General features: G+C 37.4%; 4 protein-coding genes across 10 annotated transcripts; 2 read left to right on the top strand and 2 right to left on the bottom strand.

Annotated features, from left to right (window-relative positions):
• Positions 1–502: 502 nt before the first annotated feature.
• LOC130729529 (cyclic nucleotide-gated ion channel 18) lies at positions 503–5281 on the bottom strand. Its single transcript, XM_057581311.1, has 6 exons — positions 4601–5281; positions 4146–4355; positions 3380–3693; positions 2392–2503; positions 2017–2253; positions 503–1405 (listed from the first exon to the last, which is right to left on the bottom strand). Exons 1-6 carry the CDS (start codon positions 5057–5059, stop codon positions 650–652), a joined length of 2088 nt encoding a protein of 695 aa, XP_057437294.1. The 5' UTR covers positions 5060–5281; the 3' UTR covers positions 503–649.
• Positions 5282–6642: 1361 nt separating this feature from the next.
• LOC130729528 (potassium transporter 8-like) lies at positions 6643–14226 on the top strand. The gene is made up of 9 exons (XM_057581310.1): positions 6643–7085; positions 7162–7440; positions 7597–7810; positions 7908–7961; positions 10410–10670; positions 10917–10969; positions 11320–11443; positions 11718–11972; positions 12671–14226. The coding sequence occupies exons 1-9, from the start codon at positions 7047–7049 to the stop codon at positions 13726–13728; spliced, it is 2337 nt and encodes a 778-aa protein (XP_057437293.1). The 5' UTR covers positions 6643–7046; the 3' UTR covers positions 13729–14226.
• A 1089-nt stretch (positions 14227–15315) lies between these two features.
• On the bottom strand, positions 15316–22128 carry LOC130729525 (RING-H2 finger protein ATL46-like). Of its 7 annotated transcripts, none has more exons than XR_009016032.1 (3): positions 20399–22128; positions 18416–18533; positions 15316–15750 (listed from the first exon to the last, which is right to left on the bottom strand). XR_009016032.1 is itself a non-coding variant. In XM_057581307.1 (2 exons), exon 1 carries the CDS (start codon positions 21506–21508, stop codon positions 20402–20404), a length of 1107 nt encoding a protein of 368 aa, XP_057437290.1. In that variant the 5' UTR covers positions 21509–22128; the 3' UTR covers positions 15316–15750; positions 20399–20401. The 7 variants fall into 7 exon arrangements, 4 of the variants coding, with proteins under 4 accessions (XP_057437290.1, XP_057437289.1, XP_057437287.1 ...); XR_009016031.1 differs by having other exon boundaries at positions 15316–15670; XR_009016033.1 differs by having other exon boundaries at positions 15316–15670; positions 18416–18526.
• On the top strand, positions 15927–17073 carry LOC130729527 (uncharacterized). Its single transcript, XM_057581309.1, has one exon. The coding sequence runs from the start codon at positions 16310–16312 to the stop codon at positions 16763–16765; it is 456 nt and encodes a 151-aa protein (XP_057437292.1). The 5' UTR covers positions 15927–16309; the 3' UTR covers positions 16766–17073.
• Positions 22129–22348: the final 220 nt, after the last annotated feature.

Raw genomic sequence — 22348 nt, 5'->3', positions numbered from 1 at the left:
ACCATAGATTCACAGAATTTGACAAATGAACAAGTTAAGCCACTACGAATATTTAACAACTGAAAAGGGGTCATATATTGATAGTTCCTTAAAAATTAAGTGAGAATATATCAGCAGTGGAATATGCGTGTGCAAGATGGGGGTGGTTTGTACTTATTTTGACCCCCATCAATTCTATAGACTTCGAAGTTCTAAGTGATTACAGATCCTAAGCAGATAATCAATCAAGCTGTATGATAATCACTCCTGACAAATTTCAAAACAAATCAAAGTGTGCCTGCTTATAAAAGAAGAGTTCTTATACATAGGCATTATGTCTCTGACAAACTCATAAGTGACAGTTTTTAACCTCCATAAAAATTTGCGACAGTTTAAAACCTACACTAATGCGTTTGTCGGAATGTTGTTGTCCAAGTATGCATGTTCACCAATCATTTCCGATAAAAGAAACACTACCCGCAAGAATGGGTTTTAGTGTCCTATGTATATATGCTATGCCATATGTGAAATGAGAATTCGTTTAAGGCAAAGAATAAAGAACGTGATCACAATTTCTAATCTATCAATAACATTTACATCCATGTCATAAAACTTCCTATTTAAACAAAGTTAAACTCATTTTTCAGCTGTTGATTGATTCTTGTACTCACTAAACATCATCATGGTCCATGGAGAAATCAGGTTCGTCTGGCTTGAACAATTGGGGCACAGGATCACCACCTTGAAGCTTATGGTTCCCTTTCTTTGTATTGGTAGCAAACCTTGAGGCCAAAACAGTTGCACCGAGATTTTGAACCTTTTTCCCATCCGCTGATGATGATTCCCCGACCGTATCCTCGTAATCTTCACTTTCATACCTTCCCATGTAATAATCATTCTGTGTAGCAGGCTCTGCCATGTAAAGCCTCTCTCTTAGTGATAACTCCCTTGATGCCTTCCTCTTCTGATACCTTCTCCAGGCAACTTGTATGAAGCAACAACCCCATGTCCTCCATTGATGGGAATAAAACCTAAAAGCGTGCTGAAGTTTCTTGCTGTGGAGGCGCTTGAACTGACTCGCCACAAATTTCAGATCCTCTGCCTGTAGCGCGAAAGCTTCTACTTCAGTGAGAGCCTTGACTGTACGAGTGGAAGAAGGTAGGTTGAGGGTTGAGTTTGGCATTAAGGCCCATGTCAACAATTCCTCTCCACAGAAGTCACCAGGCCTGAGTGTAATGGAATTGAAGAATCCATACTTTCCTCCATTTGTTGTAGAGCTCTCCAATTGCCCTCTAATGATGAACAGCATTTCATCCACTGGATCGCCCTCTCGAAATATGTAGGTTCCTTGGGTGCTTAATGATGACACAAGGCGTTCACAAATGGCATCAAGGAGCTGATCGTCCATTTGTGAGAAGAAAGGTACCTATACAAATTAAGGAGGGGAGGAACATCAGGTGAAGTTTTACAACCAATAAATACAATGTAATTTGCTTTTTTAACCGCATATTAACTAATTGACGGTGCTCCACTAGTAACCATTGAAATGGGAGACATTGTGACTTTTGCATTAAAGGAACAGTAATGTTATATTGACGTTCCACTTCCACTCACACCTAGAGTGAGAATGAAAGAAAAAAGAGAAAATTAAGAGCTTTGATAGGTGATGTGATAGAAAAGAGAAAGATAAAAGAGGTGAAATTTGGATGGATGAGAAAGTGGTTGCGAATGCATAAAAAAAACATATTAAAAAAGATTATACACTACTTTAAATTTTTAAGAGCACATTATATCCACTTAAATAGAAAAAAAGTTATATGAGATACTAATGACTAGTCAGTGTATCCACTTATATAAACGTTCTCATTTCAATGGGTAGCAGATAACTCTTACCTTCAAAGTTATTGCATTACCATGTAACAATGTTAGATAAAATACACAAGAAAGATATGACAAGGTAGAGAGAGAGAGAGAGACATACAGTAACACTGTTAGATAAACTACGAACGAAAGATGGGCTAAGGTAGAGAGACATACACGCCGCACAAGAGAAAGACACAAGTGATGTTGAATTTCTCGACGAAGATCCAAAGGTAACGAAAGCAGTAAGGCTTCTTCATTTACTCCTCTTGTTGCAAGCCATTTATATTGAACAAAGCGCCGGACACGTGCTTGCAAATCTTGAGGTAACTGGCGATGCCTCATCCACTCCTCAGTGTCTCTTTTCCTGATCCTCCACTCTTCTAGTCTAATAGACATCGATGACAAGTACGTCTTCGACAAGGGAAATAAAAAACAAAAACCAAAAATCAGTATTTCAATCACATTCCAATTCAGTTTGGTCCAAGTAACCCACCAACTATATCACATTTATTTATATGATGAACCAATAGTGTTCTCTTAAAGTTTTACCTGAAAGTTTCCAATCAAAAGTGAAAAAAGAACTAATCCAGCAATACATAAGATGATGCAAAAACAGGTCTCCACAAGGTATGTTGTTGTATCCAAATTCTGTCCATATGAGCTGTGAAAGGAATTCTCAATCAGTATCTAATAATAAAGTGTGGGAGATATGATTACAAGAAACTAATAAGGCAGAATGAAAATTATGGTGAAAGTCAGGAAAAAAAAACTTGTTGTTCATTCTCTTATCATCCCAAAATATAGTTTGTATCTGAAAATTTCTTCAATATTGATGCAACAGATAGTAGATATATCTATGTATTTATTTGTGTATCGTAACTTCAAAACAACGGGCCCCTTAATTAAATATCCACTTACCAGTCACTCCGGAAGAAAGGAGTTAATGAAGCAAAAGTTCAAGATGTTACTTCTAAGTTCCAAACCATATAATAGGTAGCTTGTCCTTATATAAAAAAATGAACAGAGCTGGAAGGGTAAATTGATTATTCTACTTCCTCATTTCAAAACAAATTATGTACCAGTTTTAATATATAATAGTCCACTTACCGTATCCAAAATGTATTTAGAAGTCTAAGTAGAACATAACCAAATAGGAAAAGAGATGAATGGACTTGAAGAGAAACAGAACAAAGAAAAAAACACCTAAATTTACAAGATTTTGAAGTTGACCCAATTTTTTTTTCGTAGAAAACAAACTAAAGCCATCCACATGAATTCACTTTGAAGAATCCTTAGGGGTGACGGTGGGAGAGAGTGAAAATAATTATCTCATGGTATTTCACTTATACTGCAAGTCTGCAATGATGATTTCCTATACTAACTTCCTCATGTAAATCTATTACTGCATGGTTCAAGACATAAAATCCAACACGTCTCTCCAGAAACAGACCTAAAACGTAATTGTAGCATAAAGGTAGGAATAAGAAGAAGAAATGCCATACCTAACCTCAAAAATAAAGAAGAAGAAATGACATACCTTAAATTTCTTAAACCCCACCACAGACAATAGAAGTATCTTTCCTTAAAACTGGAAGAGACAACATCATTAAGGAAAGCATCTGCAAACATCCCAAATTTATATTTGATGTTGATCTTGCTCTTGGCATCGCACTTGCTAACCACACGAGTGATATTCAGCCAGTATTGCCTTTCAGGTAGATCCAAACTATTACAATCAAGATAACTAGGCAAGCAAGACAGGCGATGTGATTTATTTTCATCATGGCACTGCATTTTCCAGCAGTTAAATTGTCTCCCTATTGACGAAAGATACCAGGTTGCTCCTGTAACCTGTTACAGCCATACACCATGATAATTACAATCTTTTTCCTCTTCTTTTTTAGGAAAAGAATAATCCATCATTTAATTCTTCAAAAAACATGACAATCATCATTAAGGATGTCTTTAGTTATCCATTTTATGCAATTGGGGGGAGTTATACCTATTCCAATAATCAAAAAATCATACTTGAATTCTCATGGATTAAGAGCTCAATTGGCTAAAGGAATGAGTCAGAACCATGCCCTTATGAATTGAATTGAAAGTCTACACCTATTAGGCTATTAGTATTCAATCACACACTTCTTCTTTTCTTAACCATATTCAGTCACAAAACTTAAATTGAACATCTTTAACACATTAAACTGACCAACCTCAATGACAATAACAATATGAAGCATTACTGGAAAGTTAGAAATACACACAGCAGAAGATACAACAAAAGGTGCAAAATATGAGCTTACATGGCTAGCAAGCATGTAGAGGACAAGATTGTAGGCGGCTCCAATCCAGGGAGTCTTCGCGATAACACCAGTGGTTTTCTGAATACGCTGGTTCAAAGGAAAGATGAGAAACAATCGAGGAATGTACTGAATAAGAATGAAAAGCGCAAGAGTGTTGTTGGTATGATCAGTTCCCGTTCTACTCGCCGGAATCACTAACCAAATCACAATCTGCAACAAGGAAAATTAAGCAAAAGACAAAAATTCAGCACGTGTTTGGAAATCTTTCTACAATTAATTCACAAGTCAAAATCAATTTCGCCGAGAAGTTTCTCTAAGAGCATGCACTATTTATGTGGGCCCGTACTGCCACATATGCTTAAGCAACATTTGCGGACAAGTTTCTCTAAGTAGCTTCTAGGGCTAGAATTACGAAATCTTTCTACAATTAATTCAAAAAAGACATGCATTCATGCCTGGGGCAAAGGGATGGTGGCGGCGAGGTCAATGACGAAATCGGATCTCAAGTAACGGGAAGCGATTTCCCAGGGATCCATGATGAGGTCACCGCGGCCGAAGATTCTAGAATTGGGGGCGACGAAGGCGGTGCGGAACTTCATGATCATGTGGAGGAGGTAGAAGAGGTCGGCGAAGGAGCGGAGCACGTTGAGGAAACGGCCGAGGCTGCGATTGGCCTGGAGGCAAGCAGGGCCGCCGACGGTGGGGAGGAAGAAGTAGAGAGGGTCGATGAAGAGCGCGAGAAGGCTGGCGATGAGGAAGACCTTGTTCCAGTAAGCAACAATGTCGCTGTCTGGGTCGAGGATCTGGTAATGCCATAGGATGTGCTGCGCGTTTTCTTCGTCTGTTTTGGGTCTGGAGCGCAGTCGCCGGAAGTGGCGGAGCTTTGACGCCGGCGTCGATAGTATTCTATACATCTTCCATGGCGGATTCCGGGGTTAACGGATTCCGCGCCCGAACTAGGTCGACGGCGGAGGAGGAGGTTGGTTTGATTCGGGGAAATAGGGTTGTGTTTGGCGGAGAAGGGGAACGGGAATGTAGAGAGAAGGAAACGGGGAAGAGATTGCAGAGACACAGAGAGAAAGAGAGAGAGAGACGGTGGTGAGGCATTTTTGAACGCTGAGAAATTCGCGGGTTAACTGAAGGGAATGCGCGAACGTAGCTGGTTAGGGATGCTAAGAAATAAGAAATAAATACTTTTGATTTTGGCAAATGGGCCATAAGGCTGTGCCATTGGGCTTTAGAGTTAACTTTAGGGGGAGTAAAGTTTGAAATTAGTTCATAAAGTTTAAGAAACTACCTGATTTTGGTCCATGTTGGAGGTGGTGGTCCAATAAACCATTTTTACCGATTTCCATAACACTTGCATTATTTTCAAGTCGGTCATAGAGGTTTCCACTTAGAACCATTCTTAATCTTTGATACTTTGAGTTGGTCAAAAGAATTTCCCTTAGAATGGAACCTATGAAAAGTTTTCTTCTATTCTAACCCTCCACATGTTAGACTTTTCTCAACACTTACACTGTGTTTGGTAGGAGTGAGTTAGGGGTAGAGAGATGAGAGGAACAAAGATAGAAGGAGGGTGGGAGAAGTTACCTTGTTTTTTTCTTCTTCTAATTTTGGCCTATTAGTGGCGGTTTTAAACCGCCACTTTCTTACTTTAAAAAAAAAATCAAAAGTTAGAGGTCAACTTTGGTTGACACAACTGACCATAAATTCCTGACTCAACTCCCTTTTTCCATTAGTTGAGAGTTTGAACCCCTGCATCCAGTAAAATTTAAGCTGATGGTCAACTCTCCTAAGAGATAACACCTAGTGCTCCTGCATGCACACCCTAACCCAAGAGTGAGTCTTTACTAACATATCTAGCATGACACTAATGTCATACCTATAATTTTGTAGGTGTTTTTCTCTGTTTTACCTTTATTAAAAAAAGAATCGGGGGACGATGAAAGTGCCAATACATTCGAATATTGAGGAGTTGGATCTCAATAAGATTGGATAATTTACATGTGATCTCATATTTAAATGTCATTACCACAATTGATAAATAAAAAAACAAGTAATCAGTGCATGTTCCATTTGAGAATTGAGATGCAGCCTCTCTTTGTTTAATAAATTATGATCTGTCACATAGTGATGTCTGTGTATCTCAAAATATCGAGTATCATAGCTCAAACATATTATGTTCCCTTTAGATGCTGTTGTCTCAGCTAAACCATACTTGAAGACAACAGCAAAAATAGAAATCGAATGAAAAAGGAACTAAAAAAATAAGAAGAACAGTGAACACTAAACAAAAAATATCTACCACCAGCACTATTCACTACGAAACAAAACATTCTCTGCTACCAATTTCGTTGATTAACTTGCACAGAGTTATTCTAACCTAAGCAGAAGTTTTGAATGCGAGTCTATAAAAAATAGTTACATTAAATACTTAGTACATAAAATTTTGTCAAGGTGATTGTTCCCGATTCAAACAAGATTGTTCATTCACGGTGCAACCAAAAACATCAACTTCCTCCTCTGTTTGCTCTCTCTGTCTCTCTCCACCAGCCGGCACCCACTTATATTATTCAAATCTCCTTCTCATGCTCCCCTTCTGACATCACTTCACCGCCCACGCTTCCCACTCCTCACAGTTCATTTTATTTTTCTAAATTCCTTGGTGCTGTTTTGGTATAAAACAATCTTTTTCATAAACAAATTTGAAAACAAATTAAACAATAACAAATACAGAGAAGAATAGTAGTAGACTAGTAGTTAGACTATTATTCCCTTGAACTGGGGACTGGGGAGGGTGTTAATTCATGAGGGTGGTCTTCATTTTCCTTTGACTTGCTTAACAAAGTATAAAAAAAAACGTTTCCTTTCTAGTTCTGACTTCTAGGACATTCTCTCATGGATCTGGAGTCTGTGGTTTACAGAAACCCAATTAAGGTAAGCCACAATATACATAGCACTCTGTTTCAAAATACTTGGTTTGTTTTTGCTCATAACACACATGACTTTGCAGAAGGAATCATGGAGGACAGTGTTAACTTTAGCTTACCAGAGCTTGGGAGTAGTCTATGGAGATTTGAGCACATCCCCACTTTATGTTTACAAGAGCACTTTTGCTGAGGACATTCAGCATTCAGATACCAATGAAGAAATATATGGAGTCTTGTCTTTTGTGTTCTGGACTCTTACATTGATTCCACTCCTAAAGTATGTGTTCATTGTGCTCAGAGCAGACGACAATGGCGAAGGAGGAACTTTTGCTCTGTACTCGTTGCTGTGCCGGCATGCCCAGGTAGGCCGCGACAGAACGACGAGTATTCAAATGTTGTATTTGTCTCCTCAAAATTTTTATACCGTAATTTCAAATTAGTCATTCTTGATTTTGGTTAGTGTGTTAGATTTTTGCGCCTATGGCGCTCACTTAAAATTTCTGGTTCCGTCACTGCAGGTAGGATTGTTGCCTGATGTTCAGCTAGCAGATGAGAAGCTAATAGAATACACTAAGGGTGATGGAACAGTTCCAATTAATAAGAGAAATGTTGGGTCGGTGTTGAAATCTTTGTTGGAGAAGCACAGGGTGCTGCAGAGGGTCCTTCTTGTTCTGGCTTTGATAGGGACTTGCATGGTCATTGGTGATGGTGTTCTAACACCTGCACTTTCTGGTATTGGGATTTTGCAATATTATGTGTGTTTTGGTTCCAACAAGGTGTGAATGTGGATCTTGATGACTGAATTATTTGGTTTTTGGTGATTATGCAGTTTTCTCTGCTGTGTCAGGCTTGGAGCTTTCCATGTCTAAAGAGCACCACCGATGTAAGTTGCTTTCTGAACAATTTGTAACTCCCTTTTTCCTTTCATTTGTTCCATTTTTTGGCACTGTACAGTTTATTTAGTGACTATTTGGAAATCCATTAAGTGCGTAAATCCTTCTATAATTGAGTTTAAAGTCAATATCAATTTTGGAATGACACTTAGTTTATGTTTTGAACTCACTCAAAAATCACACTAAAGTGTGTTCTAGGGAGATTGAGCTTTAATCAACATGAGGGATATTAGCAAGTAGCAACTAAGCCACAGGTCTTGGGATTCAACTGCGGAAATATATGCTAATTTTATAAGCCACAAGATGGTATTGTCCATTAAAATTTGATTGCACATATTGCATGTATCTATATTGCAATCCAAATACTTCTATAATTATACAATTGAATTGTTTGTCAAAAATGGACTTTGTTGATTAGATTCTAAAATACTTGGCATCTGGAACTATTCTCTGGGATATTTTCTCCATATTTTGGAGATCAGAAATTTAGAATAGTTCCCATGGTTGTAAATTGTAACATGTGATAATTGAGATTTTGTATGCCACAATAAAAAAACTGAGTCAAAATAGGATGAAAGTGAAATTGAATGTGAATGCTTTTTTTTTTTTTACATTTAAATTGTTATCACAATTCTGACTTGAGCATGATAATTATCAAATGTTTTCACAATAATCCAGTTCCTGAGAATTTAATTATTAACAGTGGGGGTTCAGATAACCACTTTAACCTCTGGGGACCAACCTACCCCCAAGATGTGACTGTATAAAACCCCTTGATTTAATTCTTGAATTAGATATGTTTGAACTTTCAAATGTTTTTGCTTTTTAGACAGGTCTTTTAAGTTAGTGGACAAAAGAGGAGAACCAAATGCCTCCAAGTGCATGCATTATTGTGGGTCCATGTTAATATAATCAGGACCAACTTCCTTGCTTTGATGAAAGTCATATCACTGTCATGCCAAAACTTATATTTGAATACATAATCCCTAGCAAGCAACTTGATCACAATAATAAACTGATAAAAACGTGTGGTTGTGGGTACCTAACTTGTAAAGCATAACTTATTTAATTAGAATATCAAGCACAGAAACCTGAGAATAGTCGTTTCTTTATAAGTTTAAGCTTTCAGTAATTTATGATGTGAGCATATGAAGTTAATAAACTAAGAGCAATGAGGTTTGGATAAGATTTTGACATAAATCTTTATGGACCAGCCAAGAATAGTAGTTATTTAATGAGAATTAGGTATGAGAACTATTAAACTTGACAAAAAAAATGTATGTCATCCCACTTTCCGGGTAATCCTGAATTTTATATAGACCCAATTGAATTGTAAGCATAGCAGCAGCTGAAATACTAAACTATGGCCATTCCACTATTAAAATTAGTTAAGCTTTTTATCAGCCTCCAGCTACTGGATTTTTATTGTCTTACCAATGAAATATTCTAAATTTCTCTTACAAGTTGTGCTTCTTCTCTAGGGTAATAACAAGTGTCTTTTTCAATAATACAACCTATATTACCCTTGCCTGCTAAACTGAAAACATGGATCCAAAAGGCTTTTAGGTGAGTGGCTTTTATGTGCAAACATTGCTAATTGTCTAAATCTGAATAGGAAGTAATCCTGTCGACTTTCTAATAAGTTCTTTCCATCCTTCACGTAACTTACAATTTTAATCAGATTTCATTTCTACTCCTGCTGAGTTTTATGTGTCTGAATTCCAAACATTTCAACTATCATCTATATATTTGCCTTTGCCTCTGGAAATATGATGAGCCAAACAAAATGGATAGAATGAAAATTTAAAGATAATCTAAAAATGCTTAATATTACTCGCTTATTATTAAATTAGTCACTTGAATGGTTTCAAAAATATGAATCCTTGTAGCAGAATTTGGCTCATCTAAAGTGGGGGAGTCACTTTAGAATGTCAAGTAAATCGTCACAACCGTTTATTAAGAAATCAATGATTTTGATTCTGATCACACTTGCACATGTATAACTAACTATGGTGTTCTTTAAATCTCAACTATTGATTTTTCAATGAACGTGTGCGATGAGATGACTTACTTTACCTTACAAAAGTGATTCCTGCCTTTAAAGTAGCCTTATCCCGACCTTGTGAAGTTGACCTTCATAGGTATCCTAGCAAAGCAAGAGGTCCACCATCTATTAATGGCATGTTGTACTCTACTGGTATAAATCTGATATTTTACCCCCTTATAATCATGTATGGGGCCTTCTTCATTTGGACATTTTCATTAAATAAATAATGTTAGTTTTTTAAGACATATCTCTGCACTAGCTAAAGATTTCAAATGATGTTTTTTATTTAATTCAAAATTGTTGATTCTAATTATTGCTTCTACTAGCACAATTTTGTTTCTATAAATATTAATGCAGTATTTCCTGATATGTAATTGGTGGTACACTACAGATGTTGAAGTCCCAGTTGCTTGCATAATTCTGGTATTTTTGTTTTCACTTCAACATTATGGGACCCATCGTGTGGGAATCTTGTTTGCACCTGTTGTGATGACATGGCTGCTATGCATAAGTGGTATTGGTTTGTATAACATCTTGCACTGGAACCCCCATGTTTATCGAGCATTCTCTCCAGTATACATGTTCAAATTCCTCAAGAAGACTCAAAGGGGAGGTTGGATGTCATTGGGTGGGATTCTACTGTGCATAACTGGTATGGAGTGAGTACATATATTGGTACTAGCAATGTGTGATCAAACCGTTAGAAAGTATGAAGACGAAAAAAATCATATTTTGAGACACTTTTTTGTTGAAGTAACAACTTGCTACTTCAACAAAAAAGTGTTTCAGAATGTGTTATTTTCCTGTATTCGTATATTTAAACCGTAAACTAAATGGGCTCTAAATGCTTGACATATGTTTTCTCTTTCTCTGAAGTTTGTCTCTTTTTATGTTTCAGGTTCTGAAGCTATGTTTGCTGATCTAGGACACTTCTCACAGTTATCAATTCAGGTGCACAATTGAAGCCTTTTTTTTGTTTAGAGATTTAACAAATCTACATTGAAAGATATAAAGTAAATCATATTGTAAAGTTACATGGAATAGGTTTCTCTTACAATTCTCAAACTTACTAGGCTTCCATTTGGAATATATTGGTAATCTTGTCCAACATTTTATATGCTTGACCTTATCATGTAATTTCTACTAGTTTTAAAATGTTTTATTTTATAGAGAAGGGGAATCCTCTCAATTATGCAGTTTTTCAATCATTCATGGATATGAAGACATAGGGGATGGTTTCTTGAATAGAAGCTGAAGGGGAAATAATCAAATTCCATTAACAGAAAACCACTTATATGCAGATTGCTTTCACATTTTTGGTGTACCCTGCTTTGATCCTGGCATATATGGGACAAGCTGCATACCTATCCAAGCATCATGCTATTGAAAGTGATTACCGAATTGGGTTCTATGTATCTGTACCTGGTAGGGTCTCTGTGTTCTTCTTTAAGGATACATATTTCAAGAATAATAATGATTCATAGACACACCCAGGAGACCCAAAAAGAATACATTCCTTGCATTCTAGAAACTATTGTCCGGAATGTATCTTACACTTAAATATTCCGGACAATAGTTTCCGTAATGCAATTCTTTTGGGTGTTTTTCAGTTTGCGGTGTTCAGTGAATCATTTTGTTTTAAGAATGACTAAGCATTGGCTTCTTGGCTAACTTTGCCTTTTCTTTTTCTTTTTTGAAGAGAAACTTAGATGGCCTGTTCTTATAATAGCCATACTTCAATCTGTGGTTGGAAGTCAAGCTATCATCACAGGGACTTTCTCAATAATCAAACAATGTTCTGCCATGGGATGCTTCCCCAAAGTCAAGATCATTCATACATCATCAAAAGTACATGGCCAGATTTATATTCCAGAGATCAACTGGTGCTTGATGCTTCTTTGCCTCGCCATTACTATTGGATTTAGAGATACAAAACGAATGGGAAATGCATCAGGTACTCTATCTCCATGAAACAATTTCATTAATCAATTATCAAATACCAATTCAGAAATACTGAATCTCCAAATCATATACTCATTTTTTTGTTATCTTTGTTTCTCTGACCTGAACTAACCAGTGTGAATGTGTGATGTACTTTGCATTTGAAGCTGATTGTTCACTGTCATTGAAAACATTATGTGTGTTTTGATACTAGTTGAGTGAAAACAGATTTTTATTCCAATACATAAGAACAGTTAAGTCACTTTTTGCCTCGAAGTGAGGGCTAACATCCGTGTTTGCGCTAGTACCCAACGCGTATCCAAATATAACCTTAAGATCAATAGGATGAGTACAGTTCATTTTCATATTGTCAGTCAAGGTTTTAAATTACGGTTCGCAGCTGCAACTGTGGCCACATTGGCATTGCGACCACAACTGCTACTGCTTCCACCTACATTTGTCCACAATTCTGCAACCCAGCTGCAGCTGTAAGCATGACCGAACCGTGACTGCAACTGCAATTTAAAACCTTGATGACAGTTTCTACATTAATATGATGAGGTATTATCCTGCTGTTTAAAGACCAAGTATGTTACAAATACTCAGGAATAAAATAACAGAAATCCTGATCATGACTATTAATGACTCATTTCTAATTTGGAATTTGGAATATCTTTCTAATGGTTTTTTTTCTTTTCTTTCCATAAACAGGTTTGGCTGTCATAACTGTCATGCTGGTGACTACATGTCTAATGTCTCTAGTTATGGTCTTATGCTGGCATAAAAGTGTTTTACTAGCCCTTGGCTTCATCTTCTTCTTCGGCTCCATCGAGACACTCTACTTCTCCGCATCCCTCATCAAGTTCCTTGAAGGTGCTTGGGTCCCCATCGCCCTATCCCTCATCTTTCTCATTATCATGTGTGTGTGGCACTATGGCACACTCAAGAAGTATGAGTTTGATGTTCAAAACAAGGTTTCCATCAACTGGCTCCTTGGTTTGGTTCCCACTCTAGGAATTGTGAGAGTCAAGGGAATTGGCCTAATACACACCGAACTTGTGTCCGGGATCCCAGCAATTTTCTCTCACTTTGTAACCAATCTTCCAGCTTTTCATCAAGTTGTGATATTTCTTTCCATCAAATCTGTCCCGGTTCCGCATGTCAGAGCTGAAGAAAGGTTCTTAGTAGGTAGAGTTGGCCCAAAGGAGTACCGGCTTTACAGGTGCATAGCACGGTATGGCTATCGCGACATTCACAAGGACAATATGGAGTTTGAGAAAGATCTTATTTGCAGCATAGCAGAATTTATCCGCTCCGGTACTTCAGAATGTGATGTAGGATTTGAGAGTTTTGAAGATGATACAAAGATGACAGTTGTGGGGACTTCAGCATCGAACACGGAATGTGTAAGAATGTGTGAAGATAATGATGATAAGGATATTTCTCAGATGGAAGATGCCTCAGAATTGAGGGGGGTTAAGGCTCCTGAAAAAGTGAAGAAGCGAGTGAGGTTTGTTGTGCCGGATAGTCCACAAATTGATTTGGGAACAAGGAAGGAGTTGCAGGAGCTGATGGAAGCAAGGGAAGCTGGAATGGCATTCATAATGGGACACTCATATGTGAGAGCAAAAAGAGGATCAAGTTGGATAAAGAAAGCTGTGATCAATTATGGGTATGATTTCTTAAGAAGAAACTCTAGAGCACCAACTTATGCTGTAAGTATCCCTCAAGGATCTACCTTAGAGGTGGGAATGGTCTATCATGTCTGATTTTTTGCTTTAAAACTAGTGATCATCTTGTTAGGTATTATACATGATAAATGGTGGTGTTTTGTATAGTGCCTCTTCAAGCTGCCAATGTTTCCCTTTTACCTTTTTCTTATTCTTCTTTGTACATAATAATTAAATAAGCTGGCAGAAGAAGGGAGTATTCCTCCCATTATCAGAGCTGTGATCCAGTTATCCTATCCTGAATCTGCAATGGAGATCAAGGGATCAAGGGTTATTTTTGTGGAAGTCTTTTTTTTTAATGAGAAATTTTGTAATATAAAGTTTAGTTTACTTGTGGGTGGTCGAAGTGTCCTGCCCTAGAAAATTAAGTAAAGGATGTGCTTAATCACTTAGTGTGTGTTTTGGTACTACTTGATTGTAATGTGAACGGACTTTCATCCTAGTCCATAAAAAAAGTTTTATGGACTTTGAATCTTAAAGTGTATGCTAACGTTCATTTGAACTTGTGCCAATAGATATCCAAATATATTCTTAGTATATATGTTTATAATGCAGTAACTTAGTAGGAGAATAAAGAATGGTATTAACATATTCAGTTACTCACATTTTTAATACATATTTTTTATTTATTAGTTGAAGTATATGTGAATCTCATCAGTAGAACTCATATGATTTAGTGAGTTTGTGTTGCAATCTATTGAAATTCATGGGCTTCATGCTCACTCATAAAGGCATCAAAACTAACCCAAATAAGTGCCAATCTATGGTGAATATGACGAGCTGCAGAGCTTCAAGGAGGTCCAAGAACATACTTGGCAGATCATGACACTCTTCTGCAGTCAAGGAGGTCCTACAACTTACTTGGTGGATCATGACACTCTCGATTCATTGCGAGATTGACCCACAAGATAGCCCCTTGTACTAGCTCTTGAAGAAAAAAATAAGAAGTTTGAATGGACGAATGGATGTGAGCAAACGATTTTGCATTAAAAAGAAAAATGTGAAATAGCGTTGACAAAAATTAATGCTGACAAGCAAAAGAAAAAATGACGCTATGACCAACTTAGTGTTGGCCTAGCATCGGGATCGAGGCGTACGTTAGGTCGAAGCAAATGCGTAGAGTCGGTCAAATAGCCGACACAAACACTTTGCATTGGTGAAGCTGACTCTAGGTCGACGCAAGCCCGCTGAAGGCGACAGACAATGCAAACTAATAATTTTTAGAGTCGTTCGTATTGACAGACGCTATTTAGAGTTGGCCTATACCACCGACTCTATTAGCGTCGGATGGCGGACGCTAATGTGCAACGTCAATGCACAAATGATGATGTCGTACATCACTTGATCACAATTTACAAACCCCAAATTAGTCTCTCTCGACCAGGCCAAACACTACCATTAACTTGAAGTTACTATATCAGTATCTTCAAATTATTGGACAATGTGTGACATGCTCGAAAGCACTATTTTAGGGTCTTAAAAATTGTTATCAAATGATGTACGTGATTACTAAATTTGCATTGGCATTCACAACCAAAAAGATAAAGTTAATGTACATAGCACATGAAAATCATAACATAATGCACCAACATTAATAAACATAAAAATATAATCAATGAGCCAACATAAAATTTCAATATCAATCATATTGATCAAAAGTGTAAAATATATCACAAATAATTGTAACTTGACATAAGAAAAAAAAATATAATGATAAAAGTAATTAAAAAATTCCCCAGCAATTGTTGTGTTTCTTTCACATTTCGCATGTCTACTATTTTTATTGCCATTAGGCATCACCACTTCTAATATTCTTGACATATGTGTGGAGCTCTCATTATTCGACATCAAGTATGAGCCAAGAAGTGAAATCAAATCTCAAGTTCTGGCTAACTTTGTTGTTGAGCTCGTGGATGTCCAACCCCAAGTCTCAAAAGACACAACAGATGCATGGACAATCCATGTTGATGAACCCTCAAATCTGAAAGGTAGCAGAGCAAGAGTTGTTTCGGAGAATTTTAGTGGGACCTCACTTGAACTCTCATTGAAAATGAAGCATGCCTAGTTGGGATGAAAATCGCAATAATTAAATAGGAAAATGAAAATAATTGTAGTTACTTTTATAAGTTAATATTTAATTAAGTTGGAATTTAGTATGATATGATAATTGATGTAATAGGAAAATTAGAAAGACATAAAAATTAAAAATCGATGAAATTAATATGGATGAAAAATATGGCGTAAATGTATCAAACTCATTTTTTATGAATCAACAATGAGAGGACGGAAATGTTACCTTGTGAAATATAAAATCATGTTTAAAAGGAAAAGAAGATGGAAAATGAACTTTGTATTAGAAGATTTCATTGCACAGTAGATGTTAGAAATAATCTGGCTATACACATCTGGCTAAGGACATTTTCCCCCTAATTAAGCGAAGCCGGTAACAAATTAACTACCTCATCATTTTCCAGCTGTGTTTCCTTACGCTGGAAATCAAACAACTCCTATATTTATTCACCCATTCTCGCCTAACATAGGAAGAAAAGAGAGAGAAAACAGGACTCATATCGCCACATAACGTGAACATCTCTCTCCATTATTTTCTTCCTCCACTAACATGTCACCGTCGTCATCGGCAATAACCGACGGCGGCGACGACATGCAAGACATGGTGTTCGCCAAGAGAGGCTGCTGCTTCTGGATCCCTTGCTTGACATCCAGCTCTTCAACAGCAGCCTCAACGACGGTGACAACGGGGTGGTGGGAGCGGATGGGCTCCCCAGAGAATAAGGAGAGGTGGTGGTTGAGAGGGTGGAAAAGGATCCGGGAATGGTCTGAGGTCGTGGCGGGGCCTAAATGGAAGACGTTCATCCGACGGTTCAACCGGAACAACCCCCGTGTCGCCGCCTTTAGCAAGCCAGGGTCGTTCCGGTATGATCCGTTAAGCTACGCGCTCAACTTTGATAATGATAACGACAACAATTACACCGGTTTCTCGTCGCGGTTCGGTTCGCTTCCGCCATCGGCGAAGTCCTCCATGGACCTCGGCAAGGACGGGCCCTCCTTCACGTGAGTCAATGTGTATGCTAGATGTTATGTATGATTTGAGCTAGTTATCTGTTGCACGTGTGTAAGTTAAATCTCTGTATTCTCCTCTCAGTTTTTGTGATCAGAAGTATATACCCGGTTTCTTTCTTCTTCTATTTGTTATATTCTGATTCTGAAGGGGAACAAAGCTCTATGAATGTTCAAAAACACTATCGCATGTATCTTATGAACAGAACTCGTGGGCTCCCACATATTTGTTAGTGCTTTCATTGTTGATTCATACAATGTTTACGAAGTGTCATCTAAAATCATGAATACATGTTAAAAACTGAATTTTTATTCTTAGTAGATTTTTGTTTTATTAATTAGCTAAATGAAAATGATGGTATAATTGGAGAAATAATCATTGATGTTGATTAGACTAATTAAGTCCAACAAGCTCTCTCAAGATCGAGAGCTATGTCGGGGAAGGTAAGGCTGAGGACGGTGGGATGAGGTGACGCAGCTCTGGGATCTAGAGATGAACATCGAGGGTTCTTGTTTGTGGTATTTGCGAGGACACTTTGATGCCTAAGTCGGTAAGGGAAATGAAAATGTTAGGAATGTATTAGAGCTGAAAACTTACCTCATAGGATTGGCTAACTACTATTTATATGGAGTGGTAGTTGGGTCGTTGTCTCCTTCTTCACCACCAGTTGTTCTGGATCGTTAGATCTCTGCGATTCCCTAGACATCGTGTGGTTTGGGATGCCTAGGTCTGGGGGGTTTAGCATGCTTTTAAGAAGTTAGGTCAACGCAACATCCTTATGTGTCTACATTGTCCAATGTTGTTATTAAGAGGTCGTCATCACCTTGTGTTTGGGGGCGCAGCTCGCACCTCCTTTAATCATATCTCAGCTCCCTAAGCCGCAGAAGATGAACGGTGGGGACTCTTTCTTACGCCAAGTGGTATTTTTCTTGGATCTATGTTCGAGGTTACACTAGTCCTCCTAAGTTGTACCACCTTGGCAAGATGAGAAGTGAGATTCCTCCGTTTTCAGGATTTTTACAAGTAACATAGCTTGCAACCTCGTATGATGTCTCGGTCTAAGTCTCGACACTCCTTCCCTGTATCCTAGCCAATGGTCCTGCTCAACATATGTCGGCAACATCGGTCAGTATCTCGGCTCTTGACTTTGTTCCTATATGACTCAGTTACGTAGCTTTGTATCTCAGAACATGACCCTCCTTTGGTATGTCTATGCGACAGTGACCTTTGTCTGGGCCTTGTTCATCGGCTCGTCGAGCTGTTCTTGTGTCGAGGTATCTTGATTCACATAGTGATCTCTGGAACAATAGTCATCTAGCTTCAGCTACACCTAGAGATAGTCATCAGGCTAAATGAAAGTAAAGACTATATGATAACAGTTTTCGCTCCCTTTAAAGCCTTTATACTTTCCATGCTAGTATGCTACTAGCATAAATAATAGTTATATACTTTTTTTTTGTGAAAATGTCTTTCTTTTAAAAGACTACAAATTTACACGTCTTTCAAATTTTACATTTTATTATCGTGTGGGGTTGTTTAATTTACTATGGCGAATTTAACTATAGATCCTAAAAATTATTTATATTTTTAAATAAATAATAATAAACTTCTTATTTCACGTATCTGAGGAGGTCAGCAGAGACTTACTCTTAAGTAGGACCGTTAGGAATCTCCTCGAGAAGGGTTGCCCACAAACTAGGATATTACTGACCCCTAAGAGATTCAAACCCTTAATTTATAGGGAAGTGAGAATTGAACCTGAAACCTGAAATTAGTCGTGTCAACTCAACTCATGTTGACAATCATACGATAATTTAATTTAGACAACTCCTATTACTGTGGCCCAATTATTCTACAATGTAATAACATGAGTATTAGTTGAAAGTAAAGACATGCAACATTTTTGTGCATTACACTAATAGTATATTTAAATTACTTTCTATTTGCTCATAATTAATTACAACACTCAAAGCTGTCCACATAAATTTATTCTAAAATTTAATTTTGGTTAATTTGATTTTGGTTTCATAATTAAATTGTCGATAGATTTCCAAATAAATGACAAAATTCAAATGGATACATTGTGGTTAGTAGAGCTCCAAAATTTCAAAATGGCAAAATTTCAGGTCGACAGTCTATCAAATCATTGGCCAAGCACACCAATTGCTTTTATTTGTAGGTTAGTAATCTTGCAAGTTGAGTAAAAAACAAAGGTAATCTAACAAATGTTAATCCAATACTATAATCCTCGCACATCATGCTAATTTTTGAAGCAAGTTGATCATCCATTCATCATTGTTGACACTTGATAAACCTGTCCTTAGTTTCAACATCATATGGTAGGTGTAAACTAGTGACCCCACACGGTTGCAATAGCTTTTTTTTTTGAATCATAACTCAAAACAAGACAGATTCTCTCACATAGGTACACGACTCTCATGGATCCCCACAACCACCGCCCAAATGCCTAACCCATATAGTATGAATTTGGTTGACTAGGACCTTGGAATCAATTCTGATAGACTAAAATCAATTTTGGATGACAGTATGAATGTTTGGGAGTCATTTTGCAGAATTGACTTTAGTCACAAAATCAACTCTGCTACTAGAAGCTAGAAGGTAACTTATGCGTTGAATATAATCAATTCTAACTACTTACAACTACACTTCACAATATTACCCTACAAAAACCATTTGTTGCGTATAGGTATCCATATATAAAGCATTTCACTTTCAGCTCAGGTTTACTACAATCAATTTTGTCAAACAATTTTATCCAACATGCGAATGCTGATAATAACATGCACAAAATAGAATGTGGAATTCACTGGCCCAAAATTTGACAAAAAAAATAAAGTAAAAACTCTCAAAAAGCAAATGCTAAAGAGGAGGATAAACAAAATCTGCACCTCAAAAGCCAAGAAAGCAAAAGGGCATTTGCATCCGCCATGGATGGTGTAGACATAGTGATGTCAAGAATCAAGATAACCTTGAGACTGAAAATGACAAAACTGGTTTTGAAATAGGCAAGGCTCCAAAACCAAATTCAATTAACTATAGTAACTGTAAGTTTGGAAACTTATTTGAAAATCACGGTGAAGCTAAAACCATGATAGACAAAAGCAAAAGCTATGCAAAGCTGCTTTTGTCCATCACAATTTTGCTTCACTGTGATTCTTGAATGAGTTTCCAAACATGCACTAAATATGTAGTTGTAATGGTTTTTACGAATGTGTTGAACAAATTTGTTGGGCTAGGATATCAAAATGGAATGAAATTTAAGACTAGCTGGTAGCTACCCTTTGCCTCTCCTAGCAATGATATGTAATGTTTGATTTTGTGGAGCCAATTAGTATTAAGGTAGTATCAACATTTGCTATCATCAAACAACTATGGGTTAATAAAATTTGCTGTTTTATCACTCCCAAGTATATCTGTATGAAGCAAGAAACATTTGTATTTGTTATATGTTCTTAGCATAGAGTTGTAATACATCAATAGGCCACAATCAATCAGAACAACCTTAAGATTAGCATACCAAAAAATTGAAGGAAACTTAAGGACAGATAAAAACTTCAATCAATGGCTTCCAATGAACTCAATTAAAAGGGGGAGAAAGACTGTGGATACCTTTCATGACCCTTCTGTTTCCCTCATCCATGGCAATTCTGCATTAAGAGAAGATGGCATGCCCATTCCAGCATCAGAAGAAACTGAAAATTTGCCCTTCTCTGACCACAACCAGATTTTGGAAACAGAATAGCTCTCACCTTTACCAACTCTTCTAATCTTCTTTGCTTCAATATCACCCTCAACAGAAAGTTTCTCCAAGTTTTCGCTTTCTTTCTTGAGCTTAGCATCGCAACTTTTTCGGTCATTGTTCAAGGTTATCCGCAAGTCTGATTTGCCAAGGACATATTGGTAAGATCCCATTGAGTAACATCTTCTTGCATCCAAATTACTGCTACTAGTCTCTCCTCCTATAGTCTCCACTGCCTCCACATCCAGCCTTCTAAATTTCCCAAGCCTTACAGGGAAAATCCCCTTTTCTACAATGTCTTGAATTTCAACTGATTTTTTTCTATTACGGAATTCATTTTCCCCATAGCAGCCCTCATCATCCCTCAAATCATCATAATCAAATATTGGATTTTCGACCGAAAAGCCAGCAGCGAGGCCAAGGAGTGTTCCCCTACAAAGTGGGCATGTTGAGTTTGACAAAAGCCATGTATCTATACAATTGATATGAAAAGCATGGCTGCACACAGGGAGCAACCTGAGATTATCCTTTTCGGAAAACTCGCAAAGACAAACAGCACAATCTAAGGGCTCCTTCAGCCCCGTTATCTCTTTATACTGGAAAACAGGAAGTGCATCAATGAAAGCTTGGTCCAAACCAAAGTCATGGAGATGGAAAAGCTGTTGCAGCTGTCTTTCAAGAGCATCAGAGTTAGAAATTTCGCGGTGCCTATCAGATTGTGAAGATGGGTTCTTCTTTGTGAGAAACCTAACAAGCAGGTGGAGCAAACCCGAAATGAAAAACAGAACAGCCAGAATCACTATGACGAAAAGAACTGCAGGACTAATTCGAGCACCCGATGATGAAGCTGAGGGTGCTGACGATTGTTTATCGAAATGACCCGGATTTGGCGATGAAGATGAAGCATCTTTTTGTTGGATTTGATGCTGAATCCATGCCATTTTCAAATGGGTATGATAAAGAGACATGCTTTCTGGCATCCCAAATTTCACAATAGCATACCCTTAAAGCACACTCTTCCTAAACTCTTCCTCATACCACACAATCCAAGTAACATTTTGCACACTATACAGAGCCAAAAAGACTAACAACTGCAACTTCCATTACTCAAATCACACAACATAGATGCACTGCATACTACAAGTTGATGGTTCTGGAAAAATGAAGCTGCTTAGCATTTGAGAACTACAAACTTTTTTTCCTATACAGGGCAAATAATTTCAAATGAAAGGTAAAACAAGTGATGGAACAATAATAGGAGAGAAACAAACCTAAGCAGCACCATATAATGTGTTTGTTTTTATTCTAGCATAATAAAAAATATATATATGTGGATGTTAACTCACAAGTCACAAGACTCTATTATGAAGTGGTCCAATATTTTAAAAAAGCTCCTGAAATGGTGAAACTGATGGATAAGGGTTTCACCTTTCTTTGTCTTGATTGAGGCTTCAAGGTTGCAGAAGAATAAAACCCTAAGAAAGGTGAACAAGAAAGTTGAGTGAGTGTGTGAATGGCTTTTCACTCAGGTCTGTCTCTCGCCCCAAAGCTATCTATGAATATATATCTCTGGTCTTTGTCATGGTGGGTAAGTAAGTGCAAATGAAGACAAAGAGAGAAATTGACACCATTCCACGAAGTGCGAGGTAAAGGATCACAATTTTTTTTATATTACGCCAGTAATGGAGCGTGAATATCAATTAGTCAATATTGACTGATTCAATCCAAAAATAAAAAAAGAATAATGTAGAGGTGGAAGGAAGAGAGAGATAGGGAGAAAAGAAAAAGTAGGAGGGAGAAAGTATGAGGAGAGAGATATA

The sequence above is a fragment of the Lotus japonicus genome, chromosome 1 (assembly GCF_012489685.1).
Source record: "Lotus japonicus ecotype B-129 chromosome 1, LjGifu_v1.2".
NCBI lineage: Eukaryota > Viridiplantae > Streptophyta > Magnoliopsida > Fabales > Fabaceae > Lotus > Lotus japonicus.
The sequence above is the reverse complement of the archived record's forward strand: the minus strand, read 5'-3'. Positions and strand labels throughout refer to the sequence as shown.

Bases quoted from the DNA above. Each gene is read 5' to 3' on its own strand.
- LOC130729527 (XM_057581309.1), top strand. From the start codon at position 16,310: ATGTCACCGTCGTCATCGGCAATAACCGACGGCGGCGACGACATGCAA.
- LOC130729529 (XM_057581311.1), bottom strand. From the start codon at position 5,059: ATGTATAGAATACTATCGACGCCGGCGTCAAAGCTCCGCCACTTCCGG. The intron at 4,356-4,600 runs GCATGAATGCAT...TCCTTGTTGCAG, and splicing joins CCACCATCCCTTTGCCCCAG to ATTGTGATTTGGTTAGTGAT. The intron at 2,504-3,379 runs GTATGTCATTTC...TTCCTTTCACAG, and splicing joins TGGGGTTTAAGAAATTTAAG to CTCATATGGACAGAATTTGG.
- LOC130729525 (XM_057581307.1), bottom strand. From the start codon at position 21,508: ATGCCAGAAAGCATGTCTCTTTATCATACCCATTTGAAAATGGCATGG.
- LOC130729528 (XM_057581310.1), top strand. From the start codon at position 7,047: ATGGATCTGGAGTCTGTGGTTTACAGAAACCCAATTAAG. The intron at 10,970-11,319 runs GTGCACAATTGA...ACTTATATGCAG, and splicing joins TCTCACAGTTATCAATTCAG to ATTGCTTTCACATTTTTGGT. The intron at 11,444-11,717 runs GTAGGGTCTCTG...TCTTTTTTGAAG, and splicing joins GTTCTATGTATCTGTACCTG to AGAAACTTAGATGGCCTGTT.